The sequence below is a fragment of the Arvicanthis niloticus genome, chromosome 2, assembly GCF_011762505.2.
Source record: "Arvicanthis niloticus isolate mArvNil1 chromosome 2, mArvNil1.pat.X, whole genome shotgun sequence".
In the NCBI taxonomy this organism is placed as follows: Eukaryota; Metazoa; Chordata; class Mammalia; order Rodentia; family Muridae; genus Arvicanthis; species Arvicanthis niloticus.
In genome coordinates this window covers 9,362,709-9,380,691 of record NC_047659.1, presented here as the reverse complement: position 1 = coordinate 9,380,691, position 17,983 = coordinate 9,362,709, and the positions used below count along the sequence as shown (strand labels likewise).

General features: G+C 49.5%; 1 protein-coding gene across 11 annotated transcripts in view; it reads right to left on the bottom strand.

Moving 5' to 3' along the window:
* Positions 1-17,983, bottom strand: part of Prrc2b (proline rich coiled-coil 2B) — an 82,981-nt gene that overhangs the window by 24,816 nt on the left and 40,182 nt on the right. For all 11 annotated transcript variants that reach the window (XM_034494211.2, XM_076928483.1, XM_034494205.2 and 8 more), the window contains exons 7-14: positions 17,339-17,580; positions 16,776-16,897; positions 16,280-16,419; positions 11,976-12,066; positions 9,298-9,490; positions 4,884-5,199; positions 2,798-3,027; positions 938-1,133 (exon numbers count right to left, since the gene is read on the bottom strand). In XM_034494211.2, coding sequence (XP_034350102.1) covers positions 938-1,133; positions 2,798-3,027; positions 4,884-5,199; positions 9,298-9,490; positions 11,976-12,066; positions 16,280-16,419; positions 16,776-16,897; positions 17,339-17,580 — 1,530 coding nt within the window. The remainder of the gene's footprint in view (positions 1-937; positions 1,134-2,797; positions 3,028-4,883; positions 5,200-9,297; positions 9,491-11,975; positions 12,067-16,279; positions 16,420-16,775; positions 16,898-17,338; positions 17,581-17,983) is intronic.

Here is a 17,983-nt window from a genome sequence, read left to right as displayed (position 1 = left end):
CCCAGCACACACCCCCTGCCACACACACACACACACACACACACACACACACACACACACACACAGTCCTTATAGGAAGTTTATAAAGCCACAACCACACTGGATATTTATTTATTTGTATGTTTGAAGCTAGAGTTGGACCCAAGTCCTCATGAAAACTAATAGAATGTGCTGTACCACTAAATGAAACTTCCAATCCTGTGGCAAGCAATCTTAACACCCATCAGTAACTGATCAAAGGAATTTTTAAAAAGAATGATACGGATATCTGTAAAACACAATTGGCAAGCACAATTTTATGGACTACTTCAATATGACTAGAGAGAGAGACAGACTGAGGCCACCTGACAGTCTAGCCTGTGGTACATACTACCGGACAGTGAGACTCAGCTTGCTGCTGAGAAGACATCACGTGACCAACAAAGCAACATTGGAAACAGCACTAAAAAGATCATATACATTATAAGTGAGGAGAAGAGACAAGTGAGCATCCAACAGTTTTAGCTACAAAAGGAAGGATACGGTAAGACAAAAGGTCGACGAACCCCAAATCTGGTTTTAGCGGAAAGCATTAGAGCGACTTAGGGAAGAAATGATCACGGCTAGGATGCAGGGACCACAACTGACAACACACACGTCATTCGCAACCCATCAATGTTTGACTGGTTTGCTTTATTCAGAGACAGTCTTGATACTCAGCTCAGGCTGGTCTCAACCTCACCATCTTTCCACCTCAGCCTTTCAAGTGCTGAAATTACATGCCTCTACCCCACACTCAGGTCCCAATAACTTTTTGACAAGAGCAGAACTGTGTCTCTATCTTTGTAAAACTCAAGACCAGTCAAAAGGCCTGACAAAGGGACCAGCCTGGACCACCATGGGCCTAACTGGTGGTGACACCCTTTCACTGTCCATTCACTGGGCTTCCTGGGCTCACCTGAAGGATGCAGGGCTGAGGGATAGAAGTCCACGGGTGTGCGAGTCGGGGTGATGCGTGGGTCCATGTAGGAGGGCATCATCATCCACCGTGGGTCAAAGCCCAGCATCTGGGGGTGGTGTGGGTAGAAGGTGCGTTGGGGGTGAGAAGGTGGGGGGTACACCGGCTGCCAGTGCTGCATCTTATACAACTGCTCCTGGGGAAGAGGACAAGCAGTGAATGAGGGTGGGCACGCAGGAACTCAGGGTACCACCCTCCAGGACAGGCACACAAAGGCCACTAACAGAAAACCAGAAAGAAGAATGTCCACAGCTCCCAGGCCTATTACAGCTTTTGGGCTGAGGTCCCTCGGAACTGGATGGAGTCATGTTGGTGTCATTACAAGGGCACACTCCCTCTGGAAAGAAGCTGCTACCAGACCTGACCAGGTCCCCAGTCTGCTCCCACAAACACTCCTGTTCCTTCTTCTGCTCTCACAGTAGCTGTCTAACTAAACCGTAAGAGGTCGGCCTACATGTAGCTTGCTGATTCGCTGTGCTCTGAGGCGTCCATTGATTATTATAAAGCAATGAGACATTGACTCCACCCAACCAGCCCTGAATCTAATTCATGGCGCCCACAGCAAGCCTCTGAGGAGCACTCACTCACTGCAGTTCACTGACATGAGGACTATGAGGTCTAACTTCTCAGTCTACACAACACCCTCTGGCTAAACTGCAGTCCCTGAGGACTGGATCAGCCCAGCCTACCTGCCCTGTTGATTTCACATACTTTTGAGGAGAGACACATAGCCACTGTCCCCCTCCACCATCCCCAGCAAGAGCAACTAGTGTTGCTTGGTTCAGCAGGTGTGACTGATAACTCTGCCCACTGGGCCCTCCACTCCGGCCTCGAGTGACTGTGTGTACTTATATACCGACACCATGCTTCCTTTGACCCCAAAGGAGAGAAACCGGGTGGGGTCATAGGAAATTAAAGAAGACCCTGGAAATCCTTAGTCTCTAAGGCACACCCATTCTGAAACAGTTTCAGATGAAGACATTATAGGCCAGCTGCTGGGCTTCCAGCAGCTATCCCATCATCTCAGTTGTTTCCATCAAAATGCATGGTTCCTAGACATGGCTGCCATTTTCCCCTGTATGCTGGGTATCAAACACTGAACCCTAGATCTGACTCTTGCTGGGAGATCTTACTCTTGCAGTGAGCTACATACCCAGTCCCAGTGACTATACAAATGCTGACAGGCTGTACCAGCAGAGGAAATCACCAGGGCCCAGGGACTGCTATGATGCCACCCTCCAGAGCAAAAATCAGGCCCCTTTGAAAGTTTCAGAAGCCAACATGGGCCCTGACACGCTCTCAGGTGCCAATGCCAGAGCTCTCCACTCTGCTGAGGCAAGCAGCCAGTGTCTCTAGTTTATCAAAGAAGAGAGCAGACTGCCAATGATGACTGATTGCCATTACCCAACTTGGCCATGCAATGTTTGGGTGGGAGCCCTGGCACTCCAACACAAACCCTTCAAGACGGACATCCTCAATCCAAAGCTGACTTTCCCTCTCCAGTAACTCCTGAGACATGAAGAAGGCTACGAAGGACTCAGAAGCCCCAGTATGTTTGGATGGGATCAGAAGGATGCTACTCTGAGTGAAGACTCCCCACAAGCTGCAGCAAATGCAGCTCAGAGAGTACCGGCCTCAGTGTGTAAAAGAGTTTGAATCATGTGCAGAGCCTCCATTGATGGGGAGATATTCCCAGTGTTGAGGTATCACCTCTGGCATCTGTGATGGTGGCTGTGACACATAAGGGTACTATTGTGAGGGGCGTGAGCATCTGCTCTGTGCTTATATCCATAAGTTTACCTGTTGCTGCTGCTGCTGCTGCTGCTGCTGGCGCTGGAAACGGGGAGGAAGGGACTTCTGATACTTGCTGAACTCCTGTGCAGGGGACCCAGCCTCCCGGACTTCCTCCTCGATGCTGCTACTACTGCTGCTGCTGCTGCTGCTGTTGCTTTGGGCCACTGTGGGGGAAGTTGCCAGTGTCTCTTCCAAGAGCATGGTGGGTGCTTCTTGGACAGGGAATTCTGGGGAGCCTAAGGAACAGGGAAGGAAAAAAATCACAGTGAGTTCACAGGAGTTTGGGCAACTGTATGGTGAATAGCAAGTGCTCTGTCTACTGCTGCACACACTCCACTGTGGTCCATTCACTGACCCAGATCCAGCTGCCCATACCAAGTACTCCTTGGGCTTATGAATTTCCCACAAAGCCGTTAGAAGGTTCTACCCCCCCCCCCAAAAAAAAACCAGGTGAGGATTCAGCTGAGTCAGCTCAGAATGGTATAGGACTGTGGTGTGACTGGATAAAGGGAGCTGAGAAGGGAGAAAGCATCCCTAATTCAGGGACCTGCAAACTCATCACCCAAACAAAGGATTCAACAACTGCTGGTGGGAAGCCTGAGGCCTTTCCTCAGCCCCATTTGTTCAAAGCAGTCTGTGAGTACTGAGAGTAACCATGCCTCCTCCACGGGGCTTGAGGGAAGATCCATTGAGATCATGCACTCATCAGGGCCAACTAACAGCATGTTCAAAGCAGTTTCTGTACTGCCATGGCCATAAGCACCATGAGACAGGTAGCCTCCACTCAAGCTGCAGAGAGTCATCATGAGAACACCTGCACTTCCCTGACCCCAGAAGAGCACTAGTATCGTAAGACGGCCAAACACCTCAACACACGCAGAAGTAGTTCACAGGGGCTGAAGCTAGCAAGAGTCTATCCGGGCTGACGGGGGGAACTGTCTCAGAACACAGCTGATACTTTCCTAGAGGACGTCTCTAGTCCTGGGCTCAGCACAGACTGCAGCTATCCTTCTGGAACTGTTACTGCCAACACTCCAACATTTGGAAAGACCCTTTTTCATTTCCTGTGAAACAATGCTCTCCTTTTTCCACAGGCTCTCCACCACACGTTTGGCTGGGCAGCACAGGAAGCGACAGCAGCAGTAATAGCAGCAAGCTGGAGTCTCTGTATGCCAGAAGCTTTGAGTAAGGCACCTGACACAGGCCTCACAGGCTGGAAGGCAGGTTATACAAACTTTTGGTGGGATTTATTTATTTTAATGTATGTGTATGAGTACATTTGCCTGCGAGTATTATGTATGTGCCTGGCACCCAGTGAGATCAGAAGATGGCATCGGATCCCCTAGATCTGGAGTTGAGATGGTTATGAGCTACCACATGAGAACTGCGAACTACACGCAGGTCACCCGTGAGAGCAACTGGGGCAACCACTGAGCTATGTTCCACTCCTACACTTTGAAATGAATTTATGTTTGTGTACGCATGCACACGCACACACATCATAGCGTAACAGAGGTCAGAGAATAATGTACAGCTGTCTGTCCCACCACCGGTCTATCAGGCTTAGGGGCAACCTCATTTACCTGCTGAGCCACCTCGCCAGCCTAATACATTTACAGATCAGAAAAAAATGGTTTGCAGATATGCAAGACATTTACCCAACTAGTTTAAAATGTCGAGATAGGGTGGCAAGATGGCCGAGGGGGTAAAAGCACTTAGCACATAAGCCTAGAGACTTGAGTTCAGCCTCCGAACCCACGTAAAAGTGGAAAGAGTCAACGCCACAAAGCTGTCCTCTGACCTACACACACACACCACACAAATTAAAAATTAGAAAAACAGCTGAGCTAGGACCAGACAAGGTCCCAGGCCCACATCTGTGCACACGTGTGTATGCATTTAAGACTGGGTCTCTCTCTGTATCAACTGTCCTGGAACTCTATACAGACCAGGCTGACACTAACTCAAAGAGATTCTGTCTCTGCCTTTTCCCAGTATAATGTGCTTTAGCCACAGGTTTGGCCACCTCATAGCCAGTGAAGTGGAGTCAACGGTTCAAGGCTCCCAGCTATGGGATAGGGAATCTTCTCACCTTTGCGGACAACAGGGCCATTCTCTGGTGGGGAGACCTTCTCAATGCTTGGGGACCGGGGGACCTCCTTTTCCACTGGCTTCGGGGCCTCAGTGGCCTTCTGGGCCTGCCTGCACTTCTGGTCTAGCTGCTTGAGTTTGGCAGCACAGGCAGCCAGCCTCTCCTCCCGGGCCCGGCGCTCTTCTTCCTCCCTGCGTTTTCGGGCCCGTTCCACAGCTTCAGACATCTCTGACTGGATGAACTTCTGCCGTGAGGGTGGCTTGTCCTCCTTGTCCTCAACAGACTGCTGTCGGAACACGCTGCCCATTGTGGGCTTCTGCCAAAAGAAGAAGGGAGTGAGGGGCAGGTCAGAAGCCTGAGTCGATGGCTCTTCCCTCCCCCTGGGCCTGACAATAGGAAAACAGTAACCGATGTTGTCAGTGACTCAAAGGGGCACAGGGCGGGTGAGTCAACAGCAGCAGAAGGTAACATGCATCCTTCCTGAGGCACCAAAGGGCCCCATGACAATACATGAGCCCTACATTGTGACTTCAAATCCAAGCATCTACAGTAATGAAAAGGCGTGATTACAAACATCCCTTGGGGTTGGTGGGGGCTGGACAGATGGCTCAGTGGTTAAGAGCACTGACTGTTCTTCCAGAAGTCCTGAGTTCAGTTCCCAGGAACCACAAGGTGGCTCAGGACCATCTGTAATGGGATCCGATGCCCTCTTCTGGAGTGTCTGAAGACAGCTACAGTGTACTCATATAAATAAAAAAGGTAAATAAATCTTAAAAACAAAAACAAAACAAAACAAACAAACAAACAAACAAAAAAAAAAAAAACCCATCTCTTTCAGATACTTTCTCCATTCCTAAATCTCCTGCTGATTGTCAGTTACAATATAAAGAGGGTGCTGAGGTGCCTGGAAAAAACACTAAACACCAGAAATATGTCCCACTGGTCTGCAGGCAGTGACCAACACTGCCACAGGCCCGGGGCAGCAGGAACCACAAGTTGAGAGCTGATTCCCAGCCACAACAAAGTAAGTTTCTGTTCTGAGTGGTGGCCAAGCAATTGTATACCTCAGTCCAAGATGTCAAACACAAAAGGCAAGGCCTGCCTCCCCCTGTAGGGGAACCACACCTCTATATAACAAACACGTGTGAGAGTTACAGAGTACCTTCTAACCACTGATTTCTCACGATCCAGAAGCGACTCCGATGAATGAGACCTTGAGGTGCAGCCAGGGAATTCAGACACTCCATCTCGTACTGGACAAGAAACACTATCCTTTCACTTTAACGAAACATCTGCCCATGCTTCAGAAACCGCTATGACTCCCCAGTTCACAGCTCACCTCACAAGTCACCTGATCCTTTCAGATACACTCTTGTTCAGCTTTCAAAAACCAGTTTTTAATGTGTAACTGCATGTGAGAGCTATCGGCTTCGAGGCCAGAAGAGGGCATTGAGTCTCCTAGAGGCAGCTATGAGCTGATGGCCACTGGAAACTGAGCTCAGGTCCACGGGCAGAGCAGAAAGCACTCTCAGCACCTGAGCCATCCCTACAGCCCTTACATTAAAGAAGGAATTTCGTGTATGTGTGTTTGTGTACGTGTGCACATGTACGTACATGTGCACATGTGTGTGCGCATTATATGTACAACTCTCCCCTCCACCATCTGGGTCTCGAGGGTCTTACTCAAGTGAGTCAGCAGGCTGGGCAGCAGGCTCCCGTGCCCACTGGGCCATGCCGACAACCCACCCTTGTGCAGTCTGTTGTTTTTTGCTAAAGACTTATTTTATTGGGCTGGAGAAATTGCTCAGCAGTTAGAAGCACTGTGGACTCCTCTAGTGGACCCAGGTTCAAGTCCCAACACCTATATGACAGCTTGGCTGTACACTGTCTGTAACTCCAATTCCACGGCATCCAGGCCTGCATGTGGTGCAGACATATAGGCATGTAGTCAAAATACCCATAGATTTATTTTTATTATTATATGTTTATGTCTGTTGGGGATGTGTACTTGAGTGCCAGGAGAAACCAGGTGTGCAGAGCTACCCAAAGCTGGAGTGACCTGATGTGGGTGCTGGGACTTGAACTTGGGTCCTCTGGAAGGGTAGTGTTCTTACCCACTGAGCCATTTCTTCAGTTCACTTTTCTATATTCTTAAACCTGATATCTCCTGCCCACAGACCTACACAGACTCAGAGGGTTCACATTCACTGTGAAGCCTTCAGCGACACGGCATCTCTAGGAGGGGAGGCATGATGCCTGTTCCACGTGTCCTCTGCAGCCAGCACAGAGCCCAGGAACACCGAGAAGACAGGAGCAGCCTGGACACTGGACACGAGGAGGGCAACATTTCTCATTGGAATTCCCAACACTGTTCTTCTCTTTTTCCCAGCACTTGCTCACTCACAAATCACTGGGTGTGGCGGGAAAGGTGGGTGTGTCAGCTGCCAGGGAGTCACAGTCTCTGAGTGGGCTGGGCGGCCAGACCCCAGCAGGATGTGAGCAGTGCACTGTGAGTGGTAGCTTGGTTTGGGACCACCATAGGATAAGGGCGTGGTACAGACTGTGGAGCAAAGGTGACCCGTGTGGGGACCGGAGAGGGCATCTGTGCAATGGAACTATTCACACACAGTAATGACCAACAAAGCATCAGTGTCAGGACAACATGGTTTCTGTTGGAGGAAGGAGGAGCTGACGGTAAAAATGTTAACTGTACGAGCATGACAACCCAAGTTCAAACTCCAGAATCCACATCAAAGCCAGCCACACAGCATGTCTGTCTGTAGCCCGTGTTCCAGGCTTGCTAGCTTGCCATACCCAACAGAAAAAACAACAAACACCCTGTGTTAAGCAGGGCAGATCACCGGCTAGCACAGGTACAAGCTCCTGAGCTCCTGCACATACACACATACAATGTAATGACAAAGAACTGCAAACAGTCCTCAGAACTGGAGACACCCCTTTACATTCTGGGTTTTCAATACAGACAGGAATGGAAACAGAACAGTCAGATGCCCATGTGTCACCCAGCTCCTCCCCAGTGAGAGGCCCAAGAGCAGCGACACTCAATGGTAACAAGTGTTCTAAATGTTACCCAGCATTCAGAGGAGCTACAGTTCTGGCAAACCCTGACCCAGACAGCAGAACCCCGTGAATGGGTTTCCCTCAGACAGCAAAGAGTTCAACGTCAGACAAGAGACCACCAAGGACGCAAGCTAGGGAGTGAAATCAAAGATAATTTCTTCCTCACACCAGATGATCAGAGATTTATCAATTGCTGAAATAAACGAATATATTGAAACTAGGATGAACAGGGTCAGTGAGATGGCTCGGCAGGTAAAGGTGCTTGCTGCCAAGTCTGGCAATCTGAGTTCGGTCCCCAGGCTCCCATAAAGGTGGTCGTGAAGAACTAACCCCAGGAAGTTGTCCTCTGACCTCCACACGCCTTCTCCCACACACATCCCACACATACAGACACACACAGTTTCAAATACAACAGGCTAGCCAGTCTCAACGCTGTCCCCATGCCTCTCAATCAGTGGAGAGAAAGGACTGTCCAGTGTTTGAGTCTTGGCAGCATCGCATTCACCAAGAGACCAAAGTGCCAGTCACCAGAGCCAGGAGGAACCCAGAAAATAGCCCAGACAATCTGGGCAAAGATGATGAGCAAGCCTGAGTCCAAGCCAGCCTGAGGGGCCCGGCCTCTGCCAAAGCTCCAGACTGAAGAACCTGTGAAAGGCTGTGGAATGGGCAAGGCGCCAAGCGATCACAGGTGACATCATACATAGAGGGCTTCAGCAGGATCGCCGCCTGGTGTATGCACCACAGTGAAGCAGTGACACACGTTTTCAGGTTTGACTCTAGTTCTTAAAAAAACACCAATGTCTGGACAGGAGACACTAGCATGGCCTGCAGTGAGAGCCTCGACAGTACTGGGACTAAAGGCATATGTTACCATGCCCAGCCAGTCTTCATATCGAATTCTGTTTCAAATAAGGGAGGGCTAGGCACACAGCGCAGGAAGCAGAACATTTGTCTTGAAGACTGACAATATGCACTTGATCCCTGGAAACCACATAAAGATGGAAGAAGAAAACCAACTTTACAGAGTTCTCCTTTGACCTTCAACACACCACACGGAAACTAAAATTAAATTTAAAAAGAAAGGAAAAAAAGAGAAGAAATGTGACCCAGCACTTTCTGAAAAACCAGCCGCTGACATCAACATAGTACAAGCTCTCAAAACAGTGGCTGGAGGCACCACTGCCTTCAGGAACTCTCTCCCGGATCCTTGTGTGTGTCCCTGTCTGTGTGCATGGGGGAGGGGGCAGGTAGGGACAGAGGGAGAAAGAGTGTGCATTTGCTAAGTTTCCATGGATATACCAGGCTGCAGGCACAGACCCTGGGGTCACAGTACCTGGTAGTCGGGGCCTGAGGCCCAGCCGTGAAGCTTCCTGGAAGGAGGCTGAGGCTCTGGAACCTTTCTGAGGACACGAGACACACCTGCTGTTCCACCCCAGTCTTTCCCTTCCTCCTGAGTACGCTTGGCATCAGTGCTGTCTGCAGAGCTCAAGGACAACGCCCGCTGCCGCCTTGGGTCCCAGTTGTTCCTAGGACAAATGGCAACTGTTAGTTTCCCCAGACAGTCAGGCCTGTCTGACCCCACTGGGCCTCTGGGAATTTTGAAGCCAGCTATTACACCACTTAATAGACTAATTCCTTCAACACTGCACTCACGCCCTTTATATGTGAACTGCCAAAATTCAGGCACAGTGTTTACCAAGTCATCAACCATAAAGCCCTGGGAGACATGTAACTCATCCCCTATCCTCGATGGCAAAGACAAGACCAGCTCACTTGCATCTAAAGAGCTGGGAATACAGGCTGGAGAACTGGCTCTGTGGTTAAGAGCACTGGCTGCTTTTGCAGAAGACCTAGGTTCAATTTCCAGCACCCACATGGAAGCTCACAACTGTCTGTAACTTCAGTTCCAGGAATCCAACACCCTTTCTGATCTTCACAGACATACATGTATGCATGTGGTGCACAGACATATTTGTAGGCAAAATAACCATAAAATAAAAGTCAATAAACAAGTCTTCAAAGAGAGGGAACTGGGCCTCAGAGAGAATAAAGGAGCTGCTGCCACACGGAACAGAAGGGCAGAGCTACAGCTATGCCTCAGGCATACTACCACTTCCCTCCGCTCTGCCTATGGCAGGTGCCCAACCAGGGCTCTGCAATGGAGCAAAAGGCAGATACTAATGACCACCACAGTGAATATAGAACGCCATCATTGGGCTGCTGTAAGCCTGTGTGTGTGTGTGTGTGTGTGTGTGTGTGTGTGTGTGTGTGTGTGTGTGTGGAGAGAGAGAGAGAGAGAGGAGAGAGAGAGAGAGAGAGAGAGAGAGAGAGAGAGAGAGAGGAGAGAGAGAGAGGAGAGAGAGAGAGGAGAGAGAGATGAGAAAGAGAGGGAGAGAGATAGAGGGAGGGAGGAGAGAGAGAGAGAGAGCGCGCGCGCACACAAGAGCGAGCGCGTGCTGGGCAGAGCAAGCAGCTGGGACAACCACAGCCATGCATACACAGGTGTCAGGAAGGCAGTCAACAGCAAAGACAGGGTAGGAGAGCTAACTGCATGCCTGCTGCCTGCATGTACGCATGCACAGGCGCACACACCCACTGTGACATGTAGCTAGAGAAGCACACAGAAGACAGAAAGATTAACAACTGCCAGTGAAGCCAGGCATAGTAGCACATGCCTTTAATCCTAGCACACAGAGGCAGGCAAACTCTATGAGTGTGAGGCTAGCCTGGTCTACAGAGTGAGTTCCAGGACAGTCACAGCTACTCAGAGAAACCCTGTCTCAAATAAAAAAGGAAAAAGAGAAGAAGAAAGAAAGGAAAAGAATTGTTGGTGACTTCTGACTTGACCTTCAAGAAATGGTCTTGGCCTCCCAGAACCAAACTGGGATCTTAGGAGGTACCACAGGAGGCAGGCCACAGGGACAGAGACACACTGACTGACCCCTGTGGGCCAATCATGCATACAACACTATGAAAGCTGTCCGAGGAGTGCATCCTGGGAGCAGGACTGCTGCCATGTATCGATAGCCCTAAAATGCCAAGCCAGAAACCATGGCTGCTGTTAAGATAAAAATATCGATGGAGAGACATCTCTGTGGTCAAAAGCACTTTTCACACCCACAGAGTGACTCACAGTCACCTGCACTCTCACACACACAAGTGCACTCACACAATTTTAAAACAATAAAAATAAAATATAATAAAAAACAAAACCCTAAGGGAATTCCAGTACAATGTCATATTCTCCAAAGGACATTAAGTAAAACTAGTCCAATAGAAATGATGAGAGAGACAGAGAGAGAAAGAGAGAGAGAGAGAGAGAGAGAGAGAGAGAGAGAGAGAGAGAGAGAGGGGCAGAGCGAATGCAGGAGGCAATGCGGTGCGAGCGCACACCCGAGTGAACGCAGGCAATCTGCTGTGCACACATACGGTCCCATACCGCCCAGTGTACTGCTAGAGAGGCCAGCCTCTGAGAGTTTGTGGATTAACAAAGATGAACCTTCAGTGGTGTGCCACAAAAGCTTTTCAAGGTGCCACGCCCACGACCATCAGTGGGAAATTATGTGCAGAGATTTAAGGACTAGGGCAACCACAGTCAAGCCTGGATGCAGGCTGACCGGTTCCTGCATGCTGTCTTGAGCACACCTCATTCCTGCTGCTATGAAAACCAGGAACTGCTCCTAGCACAGTGCCCGCCAGGTAGTAGCACTCACCTGCCTATGCTGGGACCTGGAGTGGGAGTCACAGCCCTATGCTGAGACCTGGAGTGAGAGACTCACAGCCCTATGCTGGGACCTAGAGTGGGACTCACAGCCCTATGCTGGGACCTGGAGTGGGACTCACAGCCCTATGCTGGGACCTGGAGTGAGACTCACAGCCCTATGCTGGGACCTGGAGTGAGGGACTCACAGCCCTATGCTGGGACCTGGAGTGAGGGACTCACAGCCCTATGCTGGGACCTGGAGTGAGGGACTCACAGCCCTATGCTGGGACCTGGAGTGAGGGACTCACCACTTTGACCGGCCGTCCTTCACAACGTCCTCCTCATCTTCATCGTCACTGAACTTCAGTTTCTCAGAATAGTCCACTTCCTCGTGGAGGCCTGCAATGGCAAAAGGACCCAGAGCATAAGACACTCTAAAATTGCAGCCTGTGGTGCCCCATCTGAGGTAAGGGGCTGCTTACCCGCCCAGCGGCAGCGCCTGAGAGTCCTAGGTAAAAGCGATGAGTATCCCGACACCTGTCAATACTGACCCTCCCACATACAGTTGTTAAATCAGGAGAAAAGTAAAGACGCCCTCCCTATGTGGCCCCAAACTCACAATTGTGAGTGCTTCAGGGTGTTGGGTTTACAGGTATGCACTGTCACGACTAGCCTAAAACCGTAATTCAAGGCAAAAGAAAAGGAAACCAGACAGGGTCTACCTCTCCAACAGACACTGTCAGAGAGACTGCTGGGTCCATGCCCCACACCCTGACTGGCACACGCAGGGAAAGTGTCCATAACTGATGGACAAAACGTGGTGGGTCCTTGTAGCACCCAATATTAGTGGGTTGTAAATATGAATGTGGGTGACTGGGGAGACACGCACACACACGCACATACACACAAAGATAAAAGTTCAAGGAAGGCCTTCACAAACACAGATGGCTGCAATGTTAGTAAGACACTAGCAAAGTGAATCTAAACACATAAGAAGTGGAGACATCGTGTGTGGGAAAAGTAACTAACATGGCATGTGCCATGTTGTCAGGACAGAGAAGGGCAGTCCTATGAAAACAAGCATGAGGTCTACCCACTTACCCATTGAGATGTACAAAACGAAACCACCTCTGGGTGGCACACAACCCTAGCACTACCCTAGAAACATTACAGCATACAGCAAGAAAACGGCATAAAAACTGGCAGAAAAGACAGCGGGGGTGTGTCTCACACTGAAGCATTTGCTTAGTGTGCCTGAAGCCCCAGACTCCAAACCCAACACCACAAAAAAGTAATCCTAAAATCTATTATCTAATTAATGTAAACCAACTTTCTATCTGTCTTTGGAAGAGTCTCACTATGTAGGCCTAGCTGTCCTGGAACTCTCTGTGTAGACCAGGCTAGATCCACGTCCAGAGTGCCAGGACTAAAGGCACGTGCCACCACACCAGGCTTGTGAAACATTTTTTAAAGGAGCAGGGATGTAATTTAGTGGCACAGCATCAGCTCACCATGAGCAAGGTCCTGGATTTGCTTTCCAGTCCCATAAAACCAAAGTTGCAGGTGACCTGAGAGTTCATGCAGAAAATCCTAGGTCAAGAAAAATAGTGAGACTGGTGGGCGGCTTCTACAAAGTCCAGTGGGAATCCAGCTGGTATTTGTTTAAAAAAAAAATCTTCAAAGTGATTGAAAAAAAATTCACTTATAGCAGTATCTAAAACAAAGTACTTGAAAACTATTTTCTGTATTTATTCGCTTAGGAGACAATGTCATGTGTCACAGGTTAGCCTTGAACTTGCTATGCAAAGTCCCACCCATTGCCAACACAGCCCATTTATATGGTGGAGAGGGATTGAACACAGTGCCTTCTGCACGCCAGACAAGCACTGTAATGACCGAGCCACTCACTTGGCTCCTACCACCACTGTTAAAAGCTGACAAAGTTTTGTTGCTAATACCCAGGCTGGTAAAGTGAGCCTCTAGCCTTAGCAGCCCAGGTAGCTGTGGCCAGGACTCCAGGATGAACCAACACTTCCAGTCTGTTTATGTGCAGGGGGGGGGGGGGTGTCACAAGAACATCTACAGCAGCGCTTCCCATTCAAATGCTACCCATGCTCCCTGTACATGCTAAACAGGCCATCTAGCCATGAATAAAATGACCAGAAAACAACGAGATGAGATCCTTTCCACTGGAGCTGAGACACAGCTCAGCAGTTAAGAACATGCATCAATCACTCTTGCAGAGAACTCGTTTGGACTCTAGGAACCAGAACCACAGCGTCAAGGGATCTGGCGCCCCCTTCTGGCCTTAGAGGGCATCTGCACTCATGTGCATATAGCCACACAGACATACACTTAAAATTAAATCTTTAGCCGGGTGGTGGTGGCGCATGCCTTTAATCCCAGCACTTGGGAGCAGGGGCAGGTGGATTTCTGAGTTCGAGGCCAGCCTGGTCTACTGAGTGAGTTCCAGGACAGCCAAAGGCTATACAGAGAAACCCTGTCTGGAAAAACCAAATAAATAAATAAATAAATAAATAAATAAATAAATAAATCTTTAAAATAAAAAAAGATACTCTTCATTGACAACTACCAAACATTAATGAGAAGATCTAGTAAGAAATCCTGGAACCCAAGAGTCAAAACTGAGCAGCTGACCCTGACATAGAAGCAGGTTCTTTGTAAACACTGCCAGGGTAGAGTACAAATTTGCACAAATCCACAAAGAACTTGAGGAGTCAAACGTGCAAAGACCCAAGATGGAAAGCTCATACTCTGAGTTTAAGATATACTTTAATTTGCACAGCTGAACAAACAGATCCATGAAAATAACATCATCCAGAAATAAGCAAGGATTTACATGGTTAACTGACGTCTGGCAAAGGTGCCAAACCACCTCAAGAGAAAGTCTCACTAAGTTGAAACAATGCGTGGGTCAACAGCAAAGGCAGCAGGACCACTGGACACCAGGGAATGTCACCACTGACAAGGGAGGCAAAGCACATCTGGATTGGATACAAAGGGTGACTGAGAAAACTGCGTTTTATTTTTACTCATGTGTGCGCAGGTGTCCGCATGAGTGAATGTCATGCGTGTACCGGTGCCCACGTGGGCCAGAAGAGGGTGTCAGATCACCTGGAGGTGGAGTGCCAGGTGTGTCTTCTGCAACAGGCCACGCTCCTAACCTCTGAGCCACCTCCCCAGCCTACAAAATAATGCACATTTCTTTCTTCTTAATTACTTATTATGCATGTGTGTATACTTGCACGGATTTATCTGTAGCACATGCATGCAACAGTCCAAGGGACTTCAGAGTCCCTAGGAATTGGAGTTACTGGTGGCTGTGAGCTACCTGCTGTGGGTGCTGGGAATTAAACCCATGTCCTCTGCACGAGCAGCGGGTCTCTAAACTGATGCGTTATCTCTCTAGCCAGGGGTCTAGCCTGACCTCTATTTTTTGTTTCTGGTTTTTCGATTTTTATTTTGTTTTACTGAGCTAGGATCCTACATGTGGACCAGGTTAGCCTCATGTAGACCAGGTTGGCCTCAAACTCAGAGATCTGCCTAGCTCTGCCTCCAGAGTACCAGGATTAAAGGTGTGCTCCACCATACTGGGCTAGGATTTTTTTGTTTGTTATTTGATTTCTGGTTTTTTAATGTGTGTGAGTATTTTGCCCATCTGCAGAGGCCAGAAGAGGTGTTAGCTCCTTTGAATTACGATGGTTCGGAGCTGACATAGAGCAGTCAGTGCTCTGAACTCCTGGGCCTTCTCTCTAGAGCCCTAAGCTCCTGTTCATGAGACTTCTAAACAGAGACAAAAGCACAGTATACTGATGGCACAGAAGCAACAAACTACAGATACATAAGAATGATGACAAGCCAGGCAGTGGTGGCTCACACCTTTGATCCCAGCACTTGGAAGGCAGGGGCAGGTAGAGCTCTGTGAGTTAGAGTCCAGCCTGGACTACAAAGTGAGTTCCAGGACAGCCAGGACTACACAGAGAAACCTTGTCATGAAATCCAAAACCAAAAAAACCCATATAGGTAGGTACCTTGTACCTGCAATCCTGGGGCTTTGAAGGCTGAAGCAAGACACAGAGGTCAAGGTCAGTCTGGGTTACATATCAAGACCCTGCCTCAAAATCAGGAGGGTGTGGCCCAGCAAGGTAACTCAGAAGGTGAAGTGCCTATCCCCAAGGCTGATGACCTGAGTTGGATCCCAGGACACATGGAAAGACAATCAACTCCCATAAAAGACATCCTCTGACCATGTGTGTGCTGGGACACAGGCATGCAAGCCCATAGTCATACACACATATACCCCAAGTAAATAAATAAATGTAACCGAAGAAAAAAGAATTTTAAGGAAGGGGAGCTCCTTGGGGTTGTATAGCACACAGCCGAGCACTGTGGGCTTAACCCTCAGCACGGATGATTCCTAGCCAGGCATATTGGTAAATGCCTGTAATTCCAGAAAGTTCTTTCAAAAACAACATCACAATCTCCCACAGTTTTACAATTAAGAGCATACACTGTAAGAAGATGCCAGTCATTCAGGGAGCTCCCTCTAGTTCGGCTGCATAGAAGGGCTGCTGCCCCTTCAACCACTCACCTGCCCAGCCGTCATCTGCATCGGTGTCCAGATCATCCAGGCCCTTCAGATTTTCTGCGTTGATGATGGTGGGCCGGGGTGCCCGCTCCACCAGCTGCCTCAGTGGGCGCACTGGCCGTGCCAGGCCTGGCCTTTCTTTCCTGGTGAGACAGACAAATATAGTGGGCTCATGTCGACCTACAGGCAGAAACAGTCCCTTTCCAAAAGCAAGTTCCACCCGGCACAGTCTGGTGCTTAAGTGACTATTGGAGCTACTTCCTCTCAGAAGAAACATGCGATGAACAATTACAAACACGCTAGCTCCATCCCCAGTGCCACATGCTCACTGCCAGCCCCACAGTCCTGCCAAGCTCCTGCACCGCGGGCATTTAGCCCTGCAAACCAAGCTCCTTGCCAGGCCCAAGCCTTGCCACCCACCCCACAGTCTCCAGAGCACAAAGCGCCCCTGCATGAGCCGTCACACACTGACGCACGTGACACAGGGTCACAGCCTTACCCATCTTGGTCATTCATCTGGAACTGTCTGAAGGGAACACGGGGTTCCAGGCGGAGCTGAGGAACAGGGAAAGAGCTTCGCTCCACCGTACTCTGGTTCTCTGATGACTGTGGTGAACACATCTGAAATACAGGATCCATGAGTGAGATTTTGTAATGATGGTCCAAATTACATGTTACATGAGAATTCATTTTGAAAAGTAGAAAAGGGGGGTCAGGGGAACAGGAAAGAGTGGAGGGTTTTCTAATGAATCACACTGCCCCATCTGCCTTGGGTCTATCCAATAGGCTGAGAACATCTGCCTTCCCTTGTTCTAAAGAGCCAAAGCTACAGTGGCATCCAAAGAACAGGGGCAGAAGCCAGAGGCAGTGGTCCGGGAATGGCCAGAGGAAGAGACTACTGAAGGCCACAGTGGTCTCTGGTTGCTGTCCTGAGACAGCTCAGGCTGAGGGAGAGAACTCTATTGTAGGCCACAGCAGTCCCTGGCTGCTGTCCTGAGACAGCTCAGGCTGAGTGGTGAACAGGAGCATACAGTTATGGAACAGGATGCTCTGAAGACTTACAAAAGCTGGAAGCATGTCGTGGTACGTGGGTGGCTGGTAAACATGTCCCATGAACTGTGAGGCCCCTTTGCGGCTGGGCTGAGCCGGGCGGAGAGAGGGGTCCTTAGACTCGCTGGTGCATGCTGAGGAAGGGGTTCCATCGCCCCCACTGGAGTTCCTGCTGCCCAGCTCTGTTGGGGAGGCGTTCAGAGACGTGGCAGAAATGATGTTTCGCCCACCGCCCTCCCTCCAGCTTGTCACATCTGTGAAGTGGAAGGGGACGAAAGAGGAAAGGTAAGGGAGGAAGATCTGTAAGGTTGTGAGGGACAATGGATACTACCCCCTCTTAAAAAACACCTCAAAATCACAATGAAAACAGAAAAAGAAACCCATATGTTGGTAGTTGGGGAGCAGGAAGCTAGAACTTCTTACAGGGTATTGGATATATGCCTGAGAAACAAGTGAGCTCCACCTCAGAGACACAAGAGGACACAGAACCGGCTCCCTATGATGAGACCACCCAGAGGGCAGATCGTGGGGACATCAGGACAGCCTGACTCCCTCCTTCAGCCAATACTACCCCATCCATCAAGGCTGGTACGGCTCCACGTGGGCTCACGTTTAAACCACTGCCCAATGAGCCAATGTTGGAAACATTGGTACCCT